The sequence below is a fragment of the Rhinolophus sinicus genome, chromosome 1 (assembly GCF_057876585.1).
Source record: "Rhinolophus sinicus isolate RSI-liver-muscle chromosome 1, RSI-T2T, whole genome shotgun sequence".
NCBI classification, from domain to species: Eukaryota; Metazoa; Chordata; class Mammalia; order Chiroptera; family Rhinolophidae; genus Rhinolophus; species Rhinolophus sinicus.
The window spans coordinates 51,833,409-51,856,959 of NC_142501.1; the positions used below are offsets into that span (position 1 = coordinate 51,833,409).

General features: G+C 38.7%; 2 protein-coding genes across 2 annotated transcripts; one reads left to right on the plus strand and one right to left on the minus strand.

The window, feature by feature from the left end:
* The first annotated feature begins 3,827 nt into the window (after positions 1-3,827).
* Positions 3,828-6,401, plus strand: OR5BS1 (olfactory receptor family 5 subfamily BS member 1). The gene is made up of 2 exons (XM_019724359.3): positions 3,828-4,876; positions 6,189-6,401. The coding sequence occupies exons 1-2, from the start codon at positions 4,104-4,106 to the stop codon at positions 6,349-6,351; spliced, it is 936 nt and encodes a 311-aa protein (XP_019579918.2). The 5' UTR covers positions 3,828-4,103; the 3' UTR covers positions 6,352-6,401.
* Positions 6,402-9,780: 3,379 nt separating this feature from the next.
* Positions 9,781-14,506, minus strand: LALBA (lactalbumin alpha). Its single transcript, XM_019724382.3, has 4 exons — positions 11,610-14,506; positions 11,118-11,276; positions 10,603-10,678; positions 9,781-10,075 (listed from the first exon to the last, which is right to left on the minus strand). Exons 1-4 carry the CDS (start codon positions 11,740-11,742, stop codon positions 10,015-10,017), a joined length of 429 nt encoding a protein of 142 aa, XP_019579941.3. The 5' UTR covers positions 11,743-14,506; the 3' UTR covers positions 9,781-10,014.
* Positions 14,507-23,551: the final 9,045 nt, after the last annotated feature.

Below are 23,551 nucleotides of genomic sequence, written 5' to 3' on the forward strand. Positions count from 1 at the left end.
AAAAACCAAAAACCAAAGCAAAAAGATGTCTTCTGTGCCAGGAACGTGTAAGGAGCTGGGTTATAGCCTCCCTGATTTCTGTAATGTTCTTCACCACCTGCCACTCCAGGGGGAGACTTCCAGGTTATGTTTGTCTCTTACCTGGCCCTCTACTCCTGGCTCTGAGGCCTCTCTTCTCTACTGTGCCCTCTCATCACTATTTCCTTGTGCTGGAGCTAAGCTCTGGACTCTAAGCACCAACGACATCAGGGCTGTAAGGAGTTTTTCTCCATCAAGGACTCTGTCATCAGCTACTTCTACTATCTACTCAATAACGTCTCTGTATACTTCCACAGTATTGTTGAAAATTGGTTTTGGTGATTTCTTGCATCTTGCTACAATTTTTGCATTAATTGTAAATTTCAGGTTTAAGAGAAGCTGAAACAAGCAGCTGAGAGGTTCCTATTCTGGAGAGGTACGGGGGAAACACATCAGAGTAGATGGAGTGTTCCTGGAGGCCTAGAATCCCCCTCCTCTTCTAAAAGTATAATCACATCTGCTAAAGAGAGTTCACTGTTTTGTTCTTACTATCCTCCCTATCAAGTCTAGCTGCCAATAATATAGGCGGTGAAAGGAGAAAGACGAAAGGACAAAAGAATTTTAGGAGGAAATACTAAGGTATGTGAAGTGTAACTTTCATGAACACTGACTATGTCTCCCCATCCCGGGTACCCCCAAAATACCAGGGGCAGACAAACCCTGCCTCCCAGCACTAGACCTGTCTTTCTTCCTAACCTCATTACTCAGTTTCCTGGCCATTCCTTCAAATTACTAACATTTTCTGTATAATTATACTGGGCAGAAAAAGTGTTACACATGGAGTGGTCCTCAGCTACCTGCAATCTTTAGAAATGATAGGATAAGATTATTGGACATACAGAATTTAAGAAGTTGTAAGGTGTGATAAAAAATATGGTGACTGCTGCTGCCGAGTGCCATCCAACGGAAAGGCAGGGATCTTCAATATGGGAAGCATCGAACCTTAGTAACAGTGTGTAACAAGTTTCAGTTTGTTCGGTGCAGTCAGTCGAGTGAGCTTCGATTGAGAGAAGATGTGTTTTTAAGTGTGTGGTAAGTCATGGATCGTGAACAACGCATTAACATGAAATGGGCAAACAGTTTCATCCTCCATCATGACAACGCTCTGTGTCACACACTGCTTCTGGTATGGCCATTGCTGTCAAATAAAAACATTACAGTGTGTCCTCATCCACCTTATTCACCAGATCTGGCATCATCCGACTTCTGGCTCTTCCCCAAAGTCAAAATGACCATGAAAGGTAAATGTTTTGAATCGATTCAGGACATTGAAGCAGCCGTGACAGCACAACGAAAGATACTCCCAACAGAGAACTTCCAGAACTGCTTCAGAAAGTGGCAAGAACGATGGGATAAGTGTGTTTGAAGTGAGGGGGAGTATTTTCAGGGGGATTAATGGCATGGTGTCTTTTACTGTAAAAAAATTTTTTATTTAAACATTCACCATATTATTTGATCACACCTCAGACATGCAACGGATTATTGTTTGGCCATGAGAAAAGATGAAATACTGCCATTTGGGACAACATGGATGGATCTTGAGATTCTTATGCTGAGTGAAATAAGTCAGACAGAGAAAGTCAAGATCCATATGACTTCACTCATATGTGGGATATAAAACTGAAAGCAACAAAGAAACAAGACAAACAAAGAAACAAAAACTCATAGACACAGACAATAGTTTAGTGGTTACCAGAGGGTAAGGCAGGAGGGAGGTGGTAGAAGAAGGAAAAGGGGATCAAATATATGGTGACGGAAGGAGAACTGATTCTAGTTGGTGAACACACAATGCAATATATAGGTAATATATTATAGAATTATACACTTGAAACATATAATTCTACTAACCAATGTCACCCCAATAAATTTAATTTTTGTTTCAAGGTTTTTAATCTATTTTAGATTTTACTTGAATCGTAATAAATGAAAGAATTAATTTTGGTTGACATGATACATTTTTATTTTCTTTATCATTAAAACATCTTTTCAGTTTTAAAATATCTTCAATATTTTTTTCATTTTCAGTCTCTTATTATTACCTTATTTTTATAATCATAAATATAAATTTAAAACATAAGAAAATGGGAAGGAGGAGGACAGACAGAAAGAGGGAGGGAGGGAATTCCAAGCTTTAGAACCAGGAAACCTTAGAACTCTACATTTTTATCTTTAGAAATATTACTCAGCCATAAAAAAGAAGGAAACCTTGCCATCTGTGACAACACGGATGAACCTAGAGGGTACTGTGCTGAGTGTAATAAGTCAGACCGTGAAAGACAAATGTCATATGATTTCACAAATGTCACATGAATCTAAAGAACAAAACAAACAAACAAAAACAGAAACAAACTCATAGGTACAGAGAACATTTTGATGGTTGCCAGATGGGAGGGGGTTTGGGGGTGGGCAAAAAGGGAAGGGATTAAGAAGTACACATATGTTGTTACACAGTAGTCACGGGGATGTAGGGTATAGCATGAGGATGTAGCATTATTGGCCACCCTGCAGTCCCTCTTGTATGATGCAAGCCACTGAAACAAGAGTAACACATAGGAGAAAGAGTTGGCCCTGGAGAATTCATTCAGATTCAGAGCAGGCCTTCTGCTTAAGGGCCTCTCTCGAGACCTTCCTCACTCTCCAATGTCTAGCTGAGATCAGGTCCCTCTGGCCATTATTTTTGGGAGGCAGAGCCAAGAAGGCTTCCATTTGGACAGAAAAACTATAGGACTATTTCCTTGCTCAGAAGTTCCACCCCTGCCTCTTCTAAAGGAAGGACAAAGTTGAGGCATGCTCCACTGAGATCTCTTTTTGGCCTAGAGAGCCCAGGTGAAGGCAAATCTCTTTCTCATTCAAATCCATCTTCTTCTAAAACTATCCATTCTGGGAACCTGCGAGTGTACAAGCCATGGATAGGAATCATATCCTCATTTATCATCTTCCTGAGTTACCTATTAGGGAGGAGTGACCACTTCACCTTCTTCTGGTTTCAACTAAACCTTATAACTGTCCATTTTACTACGTATTCTGGGTGTTCTTTTATCTTTTGTCTCTCCTTTTTTTTTTTCCCATTTACCATCCCTGGGATGTACAGAAGATGGTTCAAGTTTGACTTGGCTTTTTCCAGATCTCCTGGCACCAACTCAGAGAATGGCCCAGTCTTCATGAACTCTCATATTAAGTCCTGAGATTACAGTGCAAACACATAGTGGACATTATAGATTCACAGAAACCCCTGAATGGGAAAGCCTTAGAATAACTCAGGTGAACAGCCCTCACTTCTCCTTTGAGGATTTCCTCCTGCCTGGCTTCCATGAAACCAGCACCCTGTGTGTCACTTCTGCTTGGGCTGACACAGAAGAGGAAAAGGAGTTTCTACTTATTGCCAACGATACCAGAAGATCATCCTCCAATCTTTAGAATTTCTAAGTGAGAATGAACTTTAGAAAACACAGAGTTTTCCCAATCTATTTTTTTAATAAGACTTTTCGTGTGTTTTTTTTTTTTTTTTTACTCTCAAACTTACAGTGGAAGAGGAAGGTCTTATACCATTATTAGGTATTACATTACTCTTATCAGTCATTCAGACATTCATCATGGTCTGTCAGCCAGATAGTTGCCAAAATGTTTATTGCGTACTCACTATGCCAGTCAGCCCTGCTATGGTTTGAACTCAGTTCCTTTTGAAACTGTAGAACAGCACTGTTCAGTGCTCTGGCGTCTGTTCCCAAGTCTCTTCCTTCCTTCTCTAGTCTGGATAATCTCCGTTCTCTTCTCTTTCCTTTCTAGGTCTAATTCACTACACTCCTCCTTCCCACCTCTCCACCTTGGCCAATAGGTTCCTGGCCTGCGCGGGGAAGGGCTGGTGAGAGCTGACATGCCAGGGGTGCCTCCGCTACATAATCTGTCCTGAGTCCGCCCTGAAGCTCTGCTCACAATGCCTCATCCCCACGCATGTTCTGAGACTGATAACCCGTTTGAGCGTTCATTTCTGTTCTTGTCCCTCTGAAGGAAAACGTAAACGCTCCATGGAAGTTGGCAACATAACCACAGTCACTGAGTTCGTTCTCCTAAGACTCTCCAACAACCCTCAGATCCAGGCTCTGCTCTTTGCACTGTTCCTGGGGATTTACCTCCTGACTCTCACAGGGAACCTGCTGATGCTGCTGGTGATCCGAGCTGATTCCCACCTCCACACCCCCATGTACTTCTTCCTGAGTCACCTCTCCTTCCTGGATGCTTTCTATTCCTCCATCATTGTGCCTAATCTGCTACAGAACCTTCTTTCCAAGTGGAAGACTATATCCTTCCTTCAGTGTTTCACCCAGATCTCCTTGGTCCTATTTTCTGGAGCCACTGAAGCTTGCCTCCTTTCAGTCATGGCCTATGACCGGTTCCAGGCTGTGTGCCACCCGCTGTTGTACATGGTGGCTATGGACAGGAAGGTATGTACTGGCCTGGTGGGAGCATCCTGGGCCATAGGAATAGGGACCAGCCTAGTTAACACCCTCCTCCTGGCTCAGCAGCACTTCTGTGGCCCCAACCTCATCCGCAGTGTCTCCTGTGAGCTTCCCCCAGTGCTCCTGTTGACCTGTTCTGACCCCTATGTGAGCACTGTCTCCATCCTGACCACCATGGTGGTCCTGGGCCTTGGCACCTTTTTCCTATTGCTGAGTTCCTACACCCGTATCATCATGACAGCCCTGAGGATCAAGTCTGCCACGGGTCGGGGCAAGATCTTCTCCACCTGCTCTGCTCATTTTCTTGTGGTCACCATCTTTTATGTTTCAGGAATTTGCAGGTATGTCATATATACTCCTGAATGTAAAGCTAGGATATCCATCACCCTAAAGTGGCCTTGGTCTGTAGAACAAAGCATTGGAAAGTAGCAGGGAAATAATCATACTGGGATTCAGAAGGTCTAGGTTCTAGTTCTGCCTGTGCTGTGGACTAGCTGTGTCAATTATGAAAAATCCATTTTCCTTCTGGGGCCTCAATGGTCTATCAGTGCTCTGAAAAAGGAGACTATACAGGGACTAAAGATTTTCCTACTTTCATTAACCTATGATTTGGGAGTCCTCAAAAGGAAATCACGGAGGCTTTGGTAGAGTTTTATTCAGTGTAAGACAAAAATAAATAAAACACATCATCCTTGAAACAGATACCATCTTTCTTTCCTGCTGGAAGATGATGCCTCCAAAGCCTATTTGTTATAACTATTTATTACCATGTTTCCCCGAAAATAAGACCTAGCTTGACCATCAGCTCTAATGCATCTTTTAAAGCAAAAATAATACAAGACCCGGTATTATATTATATTATATTATATTATATTATATTATATTATATTATATTATATTATATTATGTATTTAAGACTGGGTCTTATATTATAGTAAAATAAGTCCGGGTCTTATATTAATTTTTGCTCCAAAAGGCATGTTAGAGCTGATGGTCCGGCTGGGTCTTATTTTCAGGGAAACACAGTAGCACCTACTAGACACCAGCTGCTTTACGTGATCAATTTTAGTATATATCACACTACAAGAAAAATATTATTAACCCCATTTTCAGGTAAGGAATCTGAGTTTTGGGAGTTTCAGGTAATTTCTCGAAGGTCCCAGAACAAGCTAGTAATGGAGCCATAATTTAAACCAAGTCTCACTGACTTCAAACCTCATGCTCTCTCCTACCATGCTTATCTCAAGCACAAACAACTCTAGCTGGTGAGTCCTCACTTACTAAGAGACACAATAATTAATGGTCTGTCCTCTCTATTAGTAAACTGGAGATGCATTTGCACAAATTGTTCCATACTTTTCTCACCTGCTTGTGACTTGGAGAGAAGTCAGGGGTGGGAAAGGATGATAAGAAATGGTCTAGAAGAGCTCACCTGAGCCTGTGGACAAATCTTCTCATCTCCCTCTGTCTTAGTTTCCTCGTGTGCCCTAAGGGGACAATAATATTTCTCCTACCTACCTCACAGAAATGTTAGGTGAGATAAATTAGATGATGAAGAATGATAATAACTCTTTGCAGAGTCTCTGGGATGGGATGGACTGTCATGGCCATTGTCCTGAGCTCATTTTATTCCTTTGTGCGATTCCCTTGCAGATACATGACTCCACTATCCGACTTAGCCCTGGAGCAAGTGCTCTCCATGCAATACAGTGTGGTGACCCCGCTGTTAAACCCCTTCATCTACAGTCTGAAGAATCAGGAGGTGAAGGCAGCTCTGAGGAGGATGCTGACCAGGAAGCCCAGGCTTACCTTCTAACCCAGGCTCCACCACCTCACCAGGAGGAAGAGCTATGGGAAAGAAGAGGAGGTGGAAAGAGCTGTCACCACTCAGCTATCTCAGCACTCATTCTTTTCCAAAACAGAAGTCTTACTTCTTCTGATCCCAGTGCCCTTCTCCAGGCAAGCGAGATGGGGAAACTTCCACAGACCAGATGACAGTCACCCACAGGGGGCCTAGTCATCACACAGGAGAATCCTCACAGCTTCACTGGCCATTTCTACAGCACAGCTGTTTCCTTTCATTTCTTGTCCTTTCTACCTTACCCCTTTAAGCCTCTCCCTCTCTCTTTTACTTTTGTCCACACCGTGCACAAAGTGTAAATCAACCTCTTCAACCACCACAAAAGATCCTACTGCATTCTGGGAGAGTCCCATCTTGGTACTATGAGACCCAGTTTCTCCATCATTCCCATTTCAAACAATTCCTGGCAAGATCTGCAGCTCCATAATAACTTAGAAAGAAAATAACTGTGTCTTCTTCTGTCTTTGTTTTTAACAAGTAACATCTGAAGTAAAGCCTAGCAAATAACAAGTTCTCTATAACTATTTGTTGACAAATTAAGGAATGAATGAATGATGGATGCACCTGAAGGTCTTTTCTCTTGGATGCTCCTGGAAAATGGGAGGAGGTGAATATCCTCCTCTAAAGTGTAAGTCTTGAGAGCAAAGCCCCTGTCTAATAGCTTCTATATCCCCAGTGTCTAGAATAGTGCTGTAACCTAGCTGGTTTCCAATTAGTGTTAGATAAGTGGGGGAAAAAAAGAATGAATGAGAGACAGAGAAGGGAGAATGAGAGAAGAAACACATGAAAAGGAACATTTGATTTTACCCAGTAAAATTCCTGCATTCATATCAACATAAATGTCAGAGGTAAGTGGCAGGAAATAAAAATCAGGCTAGAAAGAGAGAAAGAGAATCCATATTTGGGGTCATTTTCCTGAGTCCTCCCCACACAGAGCTCTGTGAATGGTGTGCACGCTCATGGTCCCTGCTCACCGCCCACCTTAGCCTGGACCACTTCAGCTCCCTGCCTGGTTCAAGATGTTCCAGTTCTAAAGGAATGAGAAGGAGTTGGAGAAAACAGAACAAATGCTCAGCTGCCATCCCAGCTCCCATTCAGCTCCCAAATAATTTCTCAGGAAGAGAACACCAAAGTTTATTATTGATCTGGAAGAGTCCATAACCTGTCCTCTTTCTACCCAAAGGCCAGGCAAGAGCTAAGCATCAGTCAAGACTACCTCTCCAGCTCCCTGGCTTCCCTCTGTCCTTAATCCTCTGACCCTCAGGCTAAGATCTTCTCCACAAAGAAATGTATCGTCAGTTTCTTTCAGCAAAGACCTCTGAAGATTATAGTCTCGTATATGGTATACCCATAGGTGAAATTTCCTGATCTTCTCTGTAGGATGAAGGCCGTGCTATGGGGCTAAGCAAAACAGCCTCTGCTGTAGTAGCATTCCTGCTCTAGCCACACGATGGAGCTGGTCCCTTATATTTTCCAGAGCAGATGGCTTCATGAGGGCATAACCGAGACAGGGTAATAAGTAAGGATTAGAAAGCACAATCGGTAAGCACAAGATTGCCACAGGCATGCAAAAGTCAATTTGGGGAAGGTAATCAATAATGTTGTAAAGATTTTTTAGGGTATCCGATGGACACTTGTCTCATTAAGGAGACCACCTCAGGGATGATGTAGATGCCTGATCACTGCACTGTACACCTGAAGCTGAAGCTGAACAATAATGAATGTCAACTACAATTATATATATATATATATATATATATATATATATATATATATATATATATTTACAAGAAACGGAGTACAGCATTAGGAATAGAGACAGTGGAAATGTAATGGCTGTATGTGATGTCAGAGGGGTAGTAGATGGGAGGAGAGGGGTTATCACTGTGTGAGGGATACAAATGATAAATGTCTAACTATTACATTGTTTTGTACACCTGAAACTAATTTTTAAAAATGTAAAAAAAAAAAAAAAAAAAAAGATGTATCCCAAAAAAAGAAGTGGATGTGCGAGCTCAGTGGGAGGAACGGACCTCCAACCTGCCCTCCCCCACAACTCATATACAGGGGTTACTCCTAAAACCCTGCAGACTTGGGGAAAAGCCTTGTGTCTCATAATTAGAAAGGGAATAGCATGCAATATCCCTGAGAGATGCATCACGTTGTGTTTAAATTCACACTAAAATCATATGATCAATATCAAGTTATTTCCTGAGACTTTGTTTTAAGTAAGTGTAGAGGAGGGATGGCCTCTCCACCCCTTGCCTGGTCCTGTAGGTCCCTAAACAAGCCATGGCGGCCTTATTTGGGAGCTGCTGGTCTCTGAGACAAGAGAAGTAAGGTCTGACTGCCTGAAGCCCCAGTGGGTCTAGGGAGGTAGGAGGCATCTAATTAGCTGTATTAGACATCTTAGGAAAGCAGGAAGAAGAAGACAGGAATTAGAAGATAACTCAGCTAATTAAGAAATGTGGTAAATTAAACTGGAGTTTTGGAATGCTGAATTGTTAAAGCAGAAGAGATCTCAGGAAAACCATCTAGATCATAACCCTCATTTTAAGAGGAAACTGAGGTACACAGGATGGAGATGACCTGCCCAGGTCCAGACCATCAGTGAGTAGCAGAAACAGACGTTAGGACTCAAATCTCAGCAAGGAGGAGTAATGGAGTGTAGGATCCAAACCAGAAGCCCCCAGGTATCCGGATTCTTTAATTGCTGACCTGACTATAAGGTCCCCTGTTCTTATCTCTGGTTTTCAGACAGAGTTCCTCTCACAGCTTTTTGTGAAAGTTGTTTCCTTATCTCAAAGGTGAAAAAAAAATCCCTACCCCCCTCAAGTGACCCATTTCAGACTCTAGGCGCCCTTGTTGTCCTGTTCCCACCCCACATCTCCACCTGTCAAAATCCCACCCATACTTCAAAACCAACTTAAATGCCACTCCTTTCATGTATCCTTCCTTAATCCCCTCTTCCCCCTCACACACACCTAATATGAATGATCTTTCCTCTTATAAATGCTCAGGGTACATTTCTACCTCTCTCATGATGCTTATGACACTATTCCTTGTTTTATAATTATTTGTTCATGTTTATCTCATCTGTCTTACCAGCCCTTGAGGGAAGAAACCTTTTAGCCACTTTGGATCCCCTCTATAGTTCCTTGATGCTAAGTGATCCCTAAAAGTTTGTTAAATTGAGTTGGTGAAGAAAGTAAATCCAACTTTCTGTTATAAGTTCAGCCTATTTCCTCTTCAATAGACATGGAAGGTGGTTATGACCTATGGCTTCAGTGACTACCTACTCACCCTATTTCCTCCCTCTCCCTCCAGAAAGAAAACACAGCCAGCCTCTCAAAATCAGGCCCTTTATTCAGGACAGAGGTGGAAGCCATTGTTGTAATGAAAGGCTCATCAGGGGCACTGAGTAAGTGTCAAAAGTCCAGGGCACCAGTCACGCACCCCTGGAGAATAGTCCTCAAATGTCCAATGGTGTCACTACAGGGCCCAGATCTCAGAGACAAATTAGCTTCAAGGGAGTAGAAAGATGGGGACTGAGGTAGCGTTGGGGAAGAGGAGTTGCAGGAACATAAAGAGGGCAGATGCTCCAAGGTCAGCAGATGCTCACAACTCCTCGCAGAGCCATTGTTCCAGCTTCTCGGAGCAGAGTGGTTTATGGGCCAACCTGATAATGGAAAGGAGACAGGGCAAGTTGGCTGCCTGGATCTTAGCTCAAATTTCCACCTAGCATCATCCCCATGAGGGCTGAGGTGGAAGAGTGTGGATAAAAATTACAGAAGGACTTCCCTAGCCAGATGGCAAGAGACACGGAGCCACCTAATGGGGCAGAGTCCATTTCTAAAACTCTAAGAAATCTTTAGGGCTAGAAAAGGTGTGCAGTGGTAAGTACCAAGGGCTTGCTTTAGGATCTAGGACTAAACAAGTAGAACTAGATGTCCAAGTCTAGGTGAAAATAAGCTGGGCCTCACTCCACCCTCTATTAGGGAACCCTTATTAGGAAAATTGCCAAACAGGAGTAGAATGAGGGAGGCTTAAAAATTGGAAACCTGAGTCTGCTCAGTGAGTGTCGTTTTTGAGACTGTATTCTAGAGTAAATGAGCAGAAGATAGAGAGGGGAGGGAGTGGTGCTGAAACTAAAGGGGTGAGAAGGAGAAAGGGGAGGGGAAAATAGAAAATAGAATGGGGATTCACCAGTAATCAATTCCTTCATTATCCAGGATCTTCTTGGCACACATCATGTCATCAGTAAGGTCATCATCCAAGAACTCTGACAGGAGTTACAGGGAACAAAATGAGAAAGCTAAGTATTATCCAGACAGGTAATGAGTTTCCCTCTTCCCTGGATCTAGTAGGTCTGGCCCTTCTCTGAACGGGAGGCTGATGCCTGTTGCCTTTCAATATAAAATAGCCAATACGGTAGTGCCTCCCCCTAGATGAGGGGCACCTTGGAGAAATTATCAGCTTCATTAACTAACTGTCTCTAAAAATCACACTTCAAGACTCCCAGACAGCTCAGATCATCTACTTGTGAACTTTAGGGAACTATCTGGTGATTTGGGGATCCTAAAAAATTCTAGCAACCTCTTACTCAGTACTGTCAACTCAAGTCCCACAGTTGAATCCAGGGATGTGTTTGATACCAAAAAAGAGATTATCCCAGGGATAGGTTCCAGAAAAATAGAGAAGCAGGGCAAAAGGCTACTCACTATCACAGGAGATGTCACAGATGTTCCTTGACTGAAGTATCTGATTGTCCCTGCACCAAAGTTTATTACTGATCTGGAAGAGTCCATATTCTGTCCTGTCATTGTTATTGACCATGGTTTGTGTGTCGTAACCACTGCTATGAAATATGGTACAGATCCCTGAGGGAAAGATGAGAAAGGTATCACAGAGATGTCCAGGTATAGCATTAATGAGGACCTGTATTCGCAGGCAGAAAATGGCTCTACAGCAAATCTGCAAATATGACAAAGCACAGAGTATTCTGATGAGATGAAAAGAAGAGTTCCAAAAAGGATCAGACAATGGGAGAAAAGAAAGGAGAATAAGTGCATGAAAAGAGTGAACCGATAGGCAGAGAAGATAAGAGGATTATGAGATAATTGAATGAAAGTGGGGACAGAAAGGGGAGGAAAAGCAGGGTAAAGGAGAGACAAGATGAAGAATGGGACAAAGCAAGGCAGCAGAAAACTCACATTCAGGTAAAGTGATCCCTCCATAGCCATCCATGTCTTTCAGCACCTGGGACAGCTCACATTTTGTAAATTGCTTGGCCTGGCTAACAGGGAACAGAATGCCCACCAGGAGGAGAGAGACGAAGGACATCATTTTGACTGCCCCCAAGAATCTGAAGTGGGGGTACCAGTCAGCTTCACCTCCTTTTATTCATAGAGAAAGCCTCAGGGGCCCTGGCACCAAGCCCTACATCCAGGAAGAGGATGAAGAGAGATTGATTGTGCCACACAGAAATACTGAGCCTGCCAACTTCCTTCCGTAATTTCACCCCCTTTTTCTTCCCCTCCCCTAATCTCTAGTCCATACCAGGTATTGTTTGTTCTCCACCCAGAGACAGTTCCAAGCATGATCCTGTTTCCCATTTGGCTTTGTTTATACCTTTGTTTCTTGTAGGGTTAGTTCTAGGAAGCAGAATGTCCCCAGCCTACTTCAGGAACAAAGGAGGCCTCGGGGGTAATAGTGTGAGGCAATCAGAATATACAATAAAAGTCAATGGCCAACTCCCCTTTCCCCCTAGAGACATACAGAGTAAGTCAAAGGAGTGTATGTCATTACATACCATGGTCCCAGAATCAGAACTGGCTATTGTCCAGTCAACCCAGGCAGGGTACAAAACCCAGGAAGAGTCCCTTGATATGGTGATTCATAGATGAGGGCTCAGGAACAGGGATAGAATGTGGTAACACAGACTTTGAAAGTCAGATATAACTTGAATCCAGATTCTTCCTACTTCAGGAAAACGGAGAACTGGAAAGGTGTGTATGACAGTATCTAGCTCTCCTATGAACTGTTATCAGGTTCCTACTCCCAACCACCACTACCACTAAGTAATCTGCTTCTATAATGGCATTAAGACATTACATAAATCCAAGACTAATAACTTGTAATAGATTTGTTCATGGGTATAGAAACTTGTAGACACCCTCAGAGTTGGCCTCTGCAGGTTCAAAATAGAGTGACCCAAGCCAATGGAAAGACTGGACTTGAAACACTTTAAAACTTTAAAATTAGACTGGGATATATATGGAGCCTATAAAACAAGATTCTGGATCTGAGCTTTAAGATCAGTGCTCCTGAGCAAGTAGAGTTGAGGGTCCTAGTTCTGAATAATTTCTTCAACTTGTTGGCATCAAGCTTCATGCTATGGTACAAATAACTGTTAGGCTCCTTTATGCTGGGGCTCATCCTCTAAACCTCATTTCTTATATTGCAGGGGTGTATCCATCCCAACCAAACCATGTAAGACTTTCAAACTTACAGCATTGCAAACTGTTATATCCTACAACTCTTGGGAATCATGGCAAACTCCTCTCAGCTTCACCCTGTCTTCTATATCATGGATAACCAGTATGTGAGGTAGCACGATTAAAACGAGAATGGGGGGTCCTGGAGTGCCAAGAGATAAACAGAGAGTCCTTATAGCAAAGAGATACATGTTCAGAATCAGAAAAGGTGCTGCCACTGCATTTCTCCTTCATTCCACCCAGAGGTATTGGAGGAGTATGTGAAGGACAGAAATAGGAATTCTATCACACTAAGCAAGTATGGTTGAGAACATGACTGGGAATAACAGGATTACTTTGAACCACGTGGGAGAGGGCAAAGGAAGAAAAGCTAGTCCTGAGGACTAGTGTTTCCAACAGTGGGGTCTGGTGTAAAATGTCTTCTGCCTTGAACTATGAACTAAGTAAGACCTGTGATAGAACAGTGGTCCAGGGTATCAGGAATCACAGGGACTTTCTACACTTCCAGCCAAGTCAAAATTTATGGCAGCAGCCCGCTTGCCTATAATTTGGTTGTACCGCCACCCTTCCCTATAAGCAATAAAAAGCAGTATCCAGACGAGGAATCACAGCTAAGTGCAGAAAAGAAAATACATATATCTTGGAAAAGAGGAACCATTATTTTCCTAGAAATGTTTGTAAAATAGTGCATCGGAGGGTCATCTGAAAAAGAAGATAGAAGATGTCTAATGGGAACAATGACAAACATTCAAAGAAAGATGCAGATTCTTGGAAATAGACCAACAAACAGCAAACAATGATCACAGCAGCACTGGAAGAGGAAGTGTGTGGAAAGATGTGAGCACAGCTAATGGAAAAAAGCTCCTGCCAAAATCACCCTTTCCAGAGGGGTTTAGTTAAGGTGCTCTGTTTACAGGCTGAGATCTGCAACAAGGCAGTGAAGAGGCATTTACAACACACTGGGTTTTTCAGAAATATACTAGGAAGAATGTGCATGCTCTCAGATGCTGTGGTAAAAATCAGGGTTTCTCAAACTAGTCCTATGCAGAGGACTTCTAGAGATTAAGGAATCAGAAGCATGTGCTTCAAAACACATTTGACGATAGCCACCTGAAACTGTAGATCGTAGGTGAGCAGCAGTTTAGAGAGAGAGACCAGGCAACCATTTGGAGAAACACCCTAAAGGCCACAATAATGTGATCATTACTTCTTATAGTTAATATCCTCGCCTTGTTCTACTTCCTCCCATAATTCAGGTAAATTATCACCAGATGAACAATGAAGCTAGATCATGTACTTGAAACCCAAATTTCAGACAAATTCTTAATTGCATTAGAGATTTATTTAAAGCAAATAAGATTTGGAGAGGGCATGCTTTTTATTGGCACTTCCTTTTTTTGGTTGCTTGTGCAAAACTCCTTGCCAAGTCAGTTAGCACTGTGAATTCACATCCTATATACACACTGAAGGCCTGCTCTCAATTTATATAGGATTATTTGGAATTGTTGTATTTGCATTACTATTTCTATAACTGCTATTATGCTTATATGAATGATTGGCTTGTTTTTTTCAACATTTTTATTAATATACTTTTTTTATTAGTTTCAGGTATACAAAACAACATAATAGTTAGACAGTTATCATTTATACCCCTCACAAAGTGGTGACCCCCTTCCCCCAATCTACTACCCCTCTAATAATGCATAAAGCCGTTACATTTCCACTGTCTCTATTCCTAACACTGTACTCCTCTTCTTGTAAATAAATAAATATATATATATATATATATATATATATATATATATATATATATATATAAAACTATAGTTGACATTAATTATTGTTCAGCTTCAGCTTCAGGTGTCCAGTGCAGTGATCAGGCACCTACACCATCCCTGAAGTGGTCTCCCTAATAAGATAAGTGTTCATCAGATACCCTACAAAATCTTTACAACATTATTGATTATGTTCCCCAAACTGACTTTCATATCCCCATGGCAATCTTGTGGTTACTGATTGGGTTTTCTAATCCCCTCACCTTATGATTGGTTTATTTTTGTGAATTAAGAATAGTATCAGGCCGGCCTGGTGGCTCAGGCGGTTGGAGCTCCGTGCTCCTAACTCCGAAGGTTGCCGGTTCGATTCCCAATGGGCCAGTGGGCTCTCATTCACAAGGTTGCCAGTTCAATTCCTCCAGTCCCACAAGGGATGGTGGGCTGCGCCCCCTGCAACTAGAAATGGCAACTGGACCTGGAGCTGAGCTGCGCCCTCCACAACTAAGATTGAAAGGACAACAACTTGACTTGGAAAAAAGTCCTGGAAGTACACACTGTCCCCCAATAAAGTCCTGTCCCCTTCCCCAATAAAATCTTTAAAATAAAAAAAAAGAATAATATCAACAAAAGATTCAAATATACAAATGTAAATCAAAACACAAATTATTTTAAAATATACTAAAATGAATTTTTACCTTTTTAATTTAATATTATTTAAAACAAATTGATATGCATGTAATTTATTATCAAATGTAATAAAATTTCTATGCAAATTTTAATAGATTTTTAATTTTTAATTTATAATATATCTATTTTTAAATAAACATATATTTATGTAACTTTACATCAACACCTGTAATAGAATCTTACATCCTGTTTTTTGTTAATATGGTACATTTTCTTCTTTCCTTTTTGGCTTTCCTCTCTACCTCCTCATTTCTTCCCTGCCACACATTGTTCCCTTAACTCATATTAACAGGCTACCATATATCCATCCATATCCCTTATCAATTATTGTATTTATATACATACATATTGTTTTGATATTTATTTTAAATTTTTTAATCCATCTAAAATTCTATCTGGGTTGCCTCTTCTGTTCAACTTATCATATTTGTCTATTTTGAAACAAATACCTTAGTTTTCATTGTAGTAGCTTTATAATATGTTCTGATATCTAGTATGACACATCTTTTCTGTTATTCTCTTTTTTAATGAAAATTAATCAAAATTTTTATCTACAAAAAGAATTTAAACCTGCAGAAAGTTGTAAAAATATAATAATAAACTCAATATACCCTTTGTATAGATTCACCCACTGTCAATAATTGCCACATTTGTGCTTCTCTCATATTCTTTTTTGCCAGTTTCATCGAGATATAATTGACATATAACATTGTGTAAGTTTAAGATGTATAACGTGACAATCTGATACATGTATATATTGTGAAATGATTAATGATTACCACAATAAGGCTAACACCTCCGTACCCTAACATAATTATCATTTGTTCTGTGTGTGTGTGTGTGTGTGTGTGTGTGTGTGTGTGTGTGTGTGATAACACTTAAGATCTACTCTCATGGCAGAATATAATATAGTATTATTAATTATAGTCACATTGCTGTACATTAGATGCCCAGAACTTGTTTATCTTACAACTGGAGGTTTGTACCCTTGACCAACATCTCTCCATTTCCTCCACCGCCAGCCCATGGCAACCACCATTCAACTCTCTGTTTCTATAAATTTGATGTATTCAGTTTTCACATGAATGAGATCACATGTATTTCACATGAATGAGATCACACAGTAATTCTTTCTCTGTCTGACTTACTTCACTTAGCATAATGCCCTTAAAGTTCACCCATGTTGTTACAAATGGCAGGATTTCCTTCTTTTTTAAGACTGAATGATATTCCATTCTCTCTCTCTGTCTCTCTTTCTGTGTGTGTGTGTGTGTGTGTGTGTGTGTGTGTGTGTATTTCACATTTTCTTTATTCATTCATCCATTGATGGACACTTTTGCTGTTCCCATGTCTTGGCTATTGTGAAAAATGCTGCAATGAACATAGAAATTAAGATTTCTCTTCAAGATTGTGATTTCATTTCCAGCAGTGGGATTACTAGATTACATGGTAGTTCTATTTTAATTTTTTTGAGGACTCTCCATACTCTTTACCATAGTTGGCTGCACCAATTTACATTCCTACCAACAGCGCACAAAGGTTCTCTTTTCTCCACATTCTCACCAACACTTGTTATCTCTTATCTTTTTTATAATAGCCATTCTATCAAATGTTCTATCAAATATCTCACTGTGGGTTTGTTTGTTTTGCTTTTTGTTGTTGTTTTTTTTAAATTTTACTGGGAAATATTGGAGAAGAGTGTGTTTCTCCAGGACCCATCAGCTCCAAGTCATTGTCCTTCAATCTAGTTGTGGAGGGCGCAGCTCAGCTCCAAGTCCTGTTGCCATTTTCAATCTTTAGTTGCAGGGTTGCAGCCCACCATCCCATGCGGGAATTGAACCGGCAACCTTGTTGAGAGTTCGCGCTCTAACCAACTGAGCCATCTGGCTGCCCCTCATTGTGGTTTGATTTGTTTCTCCCCAATGATCAGTGATGTTAAGCACATTTTCATGTTAATCGTTAGTATGTCTTCTTTGGAAAGATGTCTATTTTGGTCTTCTGCCTATTTTTAATTGGATTATTTAGTTGGGTTTGGTTTTTTCTTTGTTTCGTTTGTTTGTTTTTGCTATTAAGTTGTATTGAGTCCCTTTTATATTTTTGACAGAAACCCTTATCAGTATATGGCTTGCAAATATTTTCTCATTTTGTAGGCTGACTTTTTATTTTGTTAATTGTTTCTTTTGCTGTGCAGAAGTTTTTTAGTTTGATATCAATTCACTTGTGTATTTTTGCTTTGCTTGTGCTTTTGGTGTCATATCCAAAAAATCATTGACGAGATCAAAGTCAAGAAACTTTTTCCATTTTCTTCTAGGTGTTTTAACATTTCAGGTCTTACATTTACATCCTTAATCTATTTTGAGTTAATACTTGTGACTGGTATAAGATAGGAGTGCAACTCACATTCTTTTGCATACATCTCGTTTTCCTAACACTAGTTATTGAAGAGACAATCCTTCTCTCATTGAGTATTCTGATGCTATTGTCAAAGATTAGTTGACTGTATATGCATAGGTTTATATCTGGGTTCTCTATTCTGTCCCATTTTTCTATGTGTCTGTTTTATGCCAGTACCATACCATTTTGGTTACTATAGCTTTGTAATAAAGTTTGAATAAGGATGTGTGATGCCTCTAGCTTTGTTCTTTCTCAAGACTGCTTTGGCTATTCAAAGTGTTTTGTTGTTCCATACAAATCTGAGCACCATTTTTTTTCTATTTCTGTGAAAAATGCCATTGGATTATTGATAGAGATTGCATTGAATGTGTAGATAACTTTATGTAGCATGGATATTTTTAACAATATCAATTTTCCAATACATGAACATGTGATATCTTTCCATTTATTTGTGTCTCCAATTTGTGTCTCATCAATGTCTTATAATTTTCAGTGTACAGACCTTTCATCTATTTGGTTAAATTAATTCCTAAGTATGTTATTGTTTTTGATGTTATTGTAAATGAGATTGTTTTCTTATTCCTTTTTAGATAATTTGTTGTTAGTGTGTAGAAACACATTGATTTTTGTATGTTGATTTTATCCTGCAACTTTACTGAATTCATTTATTAGTTCTAACAACATTTGGTGGAGACTTGAAGATTTTCCAAATACACGAATAATATTATACCATCTGCAAACAGAGACAATTTTACGTCATTTTTTTTCTATTTAAATGCCTTTTTTTCCCCTTGCCTAATTGCTCTCGCTAGGACTTCCAGTACTATGTTGAATAAGAGTGGTGAGAGTAGGTACTCTTGTCTTTGTCCCTGATCTGAGAGAAAAAATTGTCAGCCTTTCATCATGGAGTATAATGTTAGCTATGTTTTTTCATATATGGTAGGCTCCTTCTATAGGCTATAGATTCTTATTGTACTATTCTTTTTCAGAATATGCTGACATTCCAATTTATTTTTTCACACAAAGTTTAATATATTTTATCTAATTTCCACAAAAACCTGTTAACATTCAAATTAGAATTACATATGATATACATAATGTTTAGAAAAGTAATGTTTTATGATGTTAAATCATTAATCTCAGAATATATGTATTTTTCTTCAGCTTAGACCTTATTTTACATACTTCAGTTAGACTTTATAGTGCTCTTCATATGGATACCATGCTTTTTTTTAATTAAATGTATTCCTAAGTATATGACACTTTTGTTATTAATGTGAATGAAATATTTTCCTCCTTCAATTTCTAGCTATTTATAAATAGTGCAGAGAAAAGGTACTTTTTTGTAATTATGTTTTCTACATGGCCACTTCACAATCTTATAAATTTCAGTATTTTTTTCAGTAATGTTTCACGGTTTCTAAGTATATAATCATATTATCTCCAAAGTGATGGGTAAGTTCTCTTTTAGTTCTTTGGCTTCTAGCAAAGAGAAACTACCAGGAAAGCTATCTGCCTCTGCCACGGCTGAAGGCATAACATGATTAACAGTAACAACAATAATAATGTTCTCTCATGAGAATATGAAGCCATTGGCTTCACTCAGGTCTGAAGTCATGCAGACATATCCACATCCAGTTGAGGACAGACTATAATAGATAATATGGTGCACAGACCAGCCTTTCTCCACCCCTTACAAGATGAAAGCACTCATTTCCCCAGCTGCTAAGAGGGTTATCTGCAGATAGCATTAAGCTGAATCCCTCTCTGAAAATTACTCTCAGAGGAAGAGAGCCCCTTTGCCTCAAGGGACCATTCTGTAGGGTCATCTCAGCTCCAATTTCCCATGAGGTTGGCTGAGCACTTTGTTGTGACTGAATCACAGGTTCAACTTGTCCTTCTGACCAATCCTACTTTCTTCAGCTTCCCATCTCCCCACACACACATATACATACACACACATACACAGGTGTTGACTCCAAAAGCATCCTTTAACACGCTTTTTGCATACCAATCTCCATCGCAAAATCTGTTTCCTAGGGAACCTGACCTATAACAAAAGATAATAATAACAATGTAGTTTGTAGGGTTAGATATTCAAAACTAAAATTATTGAAAATAGGAGCATATAAGTCAGGCAGTATTTAGAGTACAAGTTTCCTAAGGCCTTCTATTCAATAGGAGAATGGCTATGACATTAACTTTACTTAAAATGTGTTAGTAAAATTTTCAGATGGACTAATAAAAGAATAGAAATGTAATATATAAATTCCAACAAGAATGAAACAGAATAAGAAAATAACATACAAGCGAAAAAATTAGAACTAAAATGTCATAGTCCAGAGTCAAACTAAAAAAACAATAACAGAAAGGCATATGGAAAATCCCCCCAAATACTTTGAAATTAAAGAACACACTGCTAAATAACCAACTGATCAAAGAAGATATCTTAAGGAAAATTTAAAAATATTTTGAACTAAATAAAAACATTAAAATTTGTAAGATGCAGCTAAAGCAGTGCTTAGAAGATAATTTATGCAGTAAATGCTTATATTAGAAGGAATAAAAGAATCAAATCAGTAATTTAAGTTTCTACATACCTTTGAATTTCTTTGGCATCTTTGTAAAAAATCAATCAAACATTTATGTGTTCATCTTATACTCTTACTTTGTGCCATACAGAACATACCCTATGTCAGTACCACATTACTTTGATTACTACAGCTTGCTAATACCTTTGATTACTCTAGCCCTTTAAAAAGAATATGGGAAATACCCACCCAGTCATTCATGGCAGTTTTGTAAAGAATAAAAAACAAGCAGTAATATGTAATATCCTCACTCATGTTAACCTTTACTCTGATGCCTGTGGAAAGGGGGAAGAGTCTGGAAATTCCAGGCTAGGGTCATCAGAGAAGTAAATCAGGAACTATGAAGTTGGAAATGGTGGAGAACAGCAACTGGACCTGAGAACTAACTTCCAAAAGCACAGCTATAGAGGAATGTAAGACAAAACTGCCACCTTCCAACTCTATTCAAGAAGAAACTAAACCTTGAAGCGGGGGGGGGGAACAGGTGAATTCCTATATTGCAAAGAATCAAACTGTGTGAAAACAAGAGCAACCTCCAAGATATGTGACAAGTATTGGGAAATCAGTACCAAGACTCATAAATTGGGTGAGAAATATATGGGTAAGGTGAGATCAAAACCCAGAATAGAGTTAGGGATGAACAACAAGTAATAATAGATTAGAATTCAGGCAGTTGGAAACTGGGCAGCAAAAAAAGGTTGGGAGTTCCAGTAGAATTTACCCTTCAGCATGGCTGGATTAGAGGCACTTTTGGAAACAATAACCTGGGTTTCAATTCTTAGAAGTGATAAAAGCTCCTTTAAGAATAGACAAATCAGGAGTTCTGACAATTCAACCTTTCCTCTACCCAAGATGACCTTACCATAGATTTTTAAATACCTTTGTTGATGGGAAATTTACATATAATTAAATGCATCTATTTTAAGTGTACAGTTTGACAAGTTTTGATAAGTATATATACCCATGTAACACAACAATCAAAATATAGAACATTTCCATCACTCCAAAAAGTTCCCTCATATCATTTAGCAGTCAGTGTCTCCTCCCTGACACCAGGTAACATCTGATCTTATTTCTATAACTATTAATGGGTTTTGCCTGTTCTAGAAATTCACATAAATGGAATCATACAATATTATGTTTTGTGCCTAGCTTCTTTCACTCAGTATAATATTTTTTATATTCATCGATGTTGCTATATGTAACTACAGTTCATTCCTTTTTATTACTGGGTAGTTTTCCATTGTATGAATATACCACAATACACTTATCTATTCACTTGCTAGTGGACATTTATTTCCACCATGGGACTGTTATAAATAAGGCTGGTATGCACATTTGAGTCAAATCCATTATGAATATATGCTTTCATTTCTCTTGGATAAATACCTAGGAATGGAATTGATGTGTCATTGGGAAGTGTATGATTAATCTTATTTTTTAAATGTCAAATTTTTGTCCAAAATGGTTGAATCATTTTTGCATACCATCAACAATGTATGAGAGTTTCCATTGCTTCACATGCTCATCAACACTTGGTATTATCAGTCTCTAATTTTAGCCACGTTAGTGGGTATATAGTGGTATCTCATCACAATCTTAACTTGCTAATGAATATCTCTATATGTAACAATTGACAAATCCTAAATAATCTTTTATGAAGTCCCTGTTTTTTATCTTCTGTCCATTTTTTAATCTGTCTTCTTATTAAGTTGGGAGCGTTCTTTGTATATATACTAGATACAAGTTATTTTTTAGATATATTTATTGCAAATATTTTCTCTCAATCTGTGGCTTGCCTTTTCATTTTCTTAACAGTACTAAAGTTTTGGAGGGTTTTTGTTTTTGTTTTTTGGTAAAGTCCATTTTATCATTTTCATCTTTTACGTTTAGTGTTTTTCATGTCCCAGCTAAGAAATCTTTGCCTACATACTCCAAGTCACTAAGAATTTCTCCTATGTTTTCCTCTAGAAATGCTATTGTTTTATATTTTTCATTTACATCTATAATACATTCTGAGTTAATTTTTGTGTATGGTGTTAGATAGGGGTCAGGGTTTAGTTGAGTTTTCTTCCCTATGTGGATAGTTGTTCTATAAGTTGTTCTATAACTGTCTATATGGATAATTGTTCCAAAATTATATATATATATATGTGTGTATGTGTGTGTGGAGAGAGAGAGAGATCCAGTTGTTCCAGAATATTTACTAAAAAGACTAACTTCCCTTCCCCTATTGAATTACTTTGGCATCTTTGTCAAAAATCAAACATTTATGTGTTCATCTATATCTATACTCTTACTTCGTGCCAAATACAATATATCCTTATGTCAGTATCACAGTTTTGATTGTTATAGCTTGCTAATAAGACTTAAGACAAGTGTAGCTTTTCCAACTTTGTTTTCTTCTTCAAAATTGTTCTAGCTATTCTAGATCCTTTGATTTCCATGTAAATTTTATAATTCTCTTCTAATTTCTACCCCCAAAAAATCCTGATGTAATTTTTTTATTTGAGCTCACATTAAATCTATAGATCAATTTGGGGAGAATTGATATATTAACAATACTGAGTCTTTCTATCTACAAACATAGTATATTTCTCCACTTAGGTGTGCTTTAAATTCAATGTTTTGTCATCTGCATTGTATACATCTTGCCCATATTTTGTTATACTTATCCATGTTTTTATGCTATTTTAAATGGCATCCTAAAATTCATTTTCCAATTGTTTATTCTAGTTAATAGACATAAAGTCAACTTTTGTATATTTACTTTGTATTCTGCAACATTATCAAACTCACTTAGTTCTGGTATTTCTTTGTAGCTTCCTTAGTATTTTCTATACACATGATCATGTCATCTACAAATAAAGACAGTAATGTATTCAAGGTTTTAATTATGACTGGGCGTTGAATTTTTTCAAGTGTTTTTTCTGCATTTATGATTTTTCTCCTCTGTTCTCTAATGTGGTGAATAACATTGATTTTTTTTTTATGTTAAACTAATCTTGCATTCCTGAAATAAACCACACTTTGTCATGGTGAATCAGCATATCTACATATTGCTAGAATTAATTTGCTACAATTTTGTTAAGGATTTTTGTGTCTATGTTCATGAGGTATATTGATCTGTGACTTTCTTTTTCTATAATGTCTGTGTTAGCTTTTGATATTAAGATTATCCTGGTTCCACAAAACAAGTTTAGAAATGCTT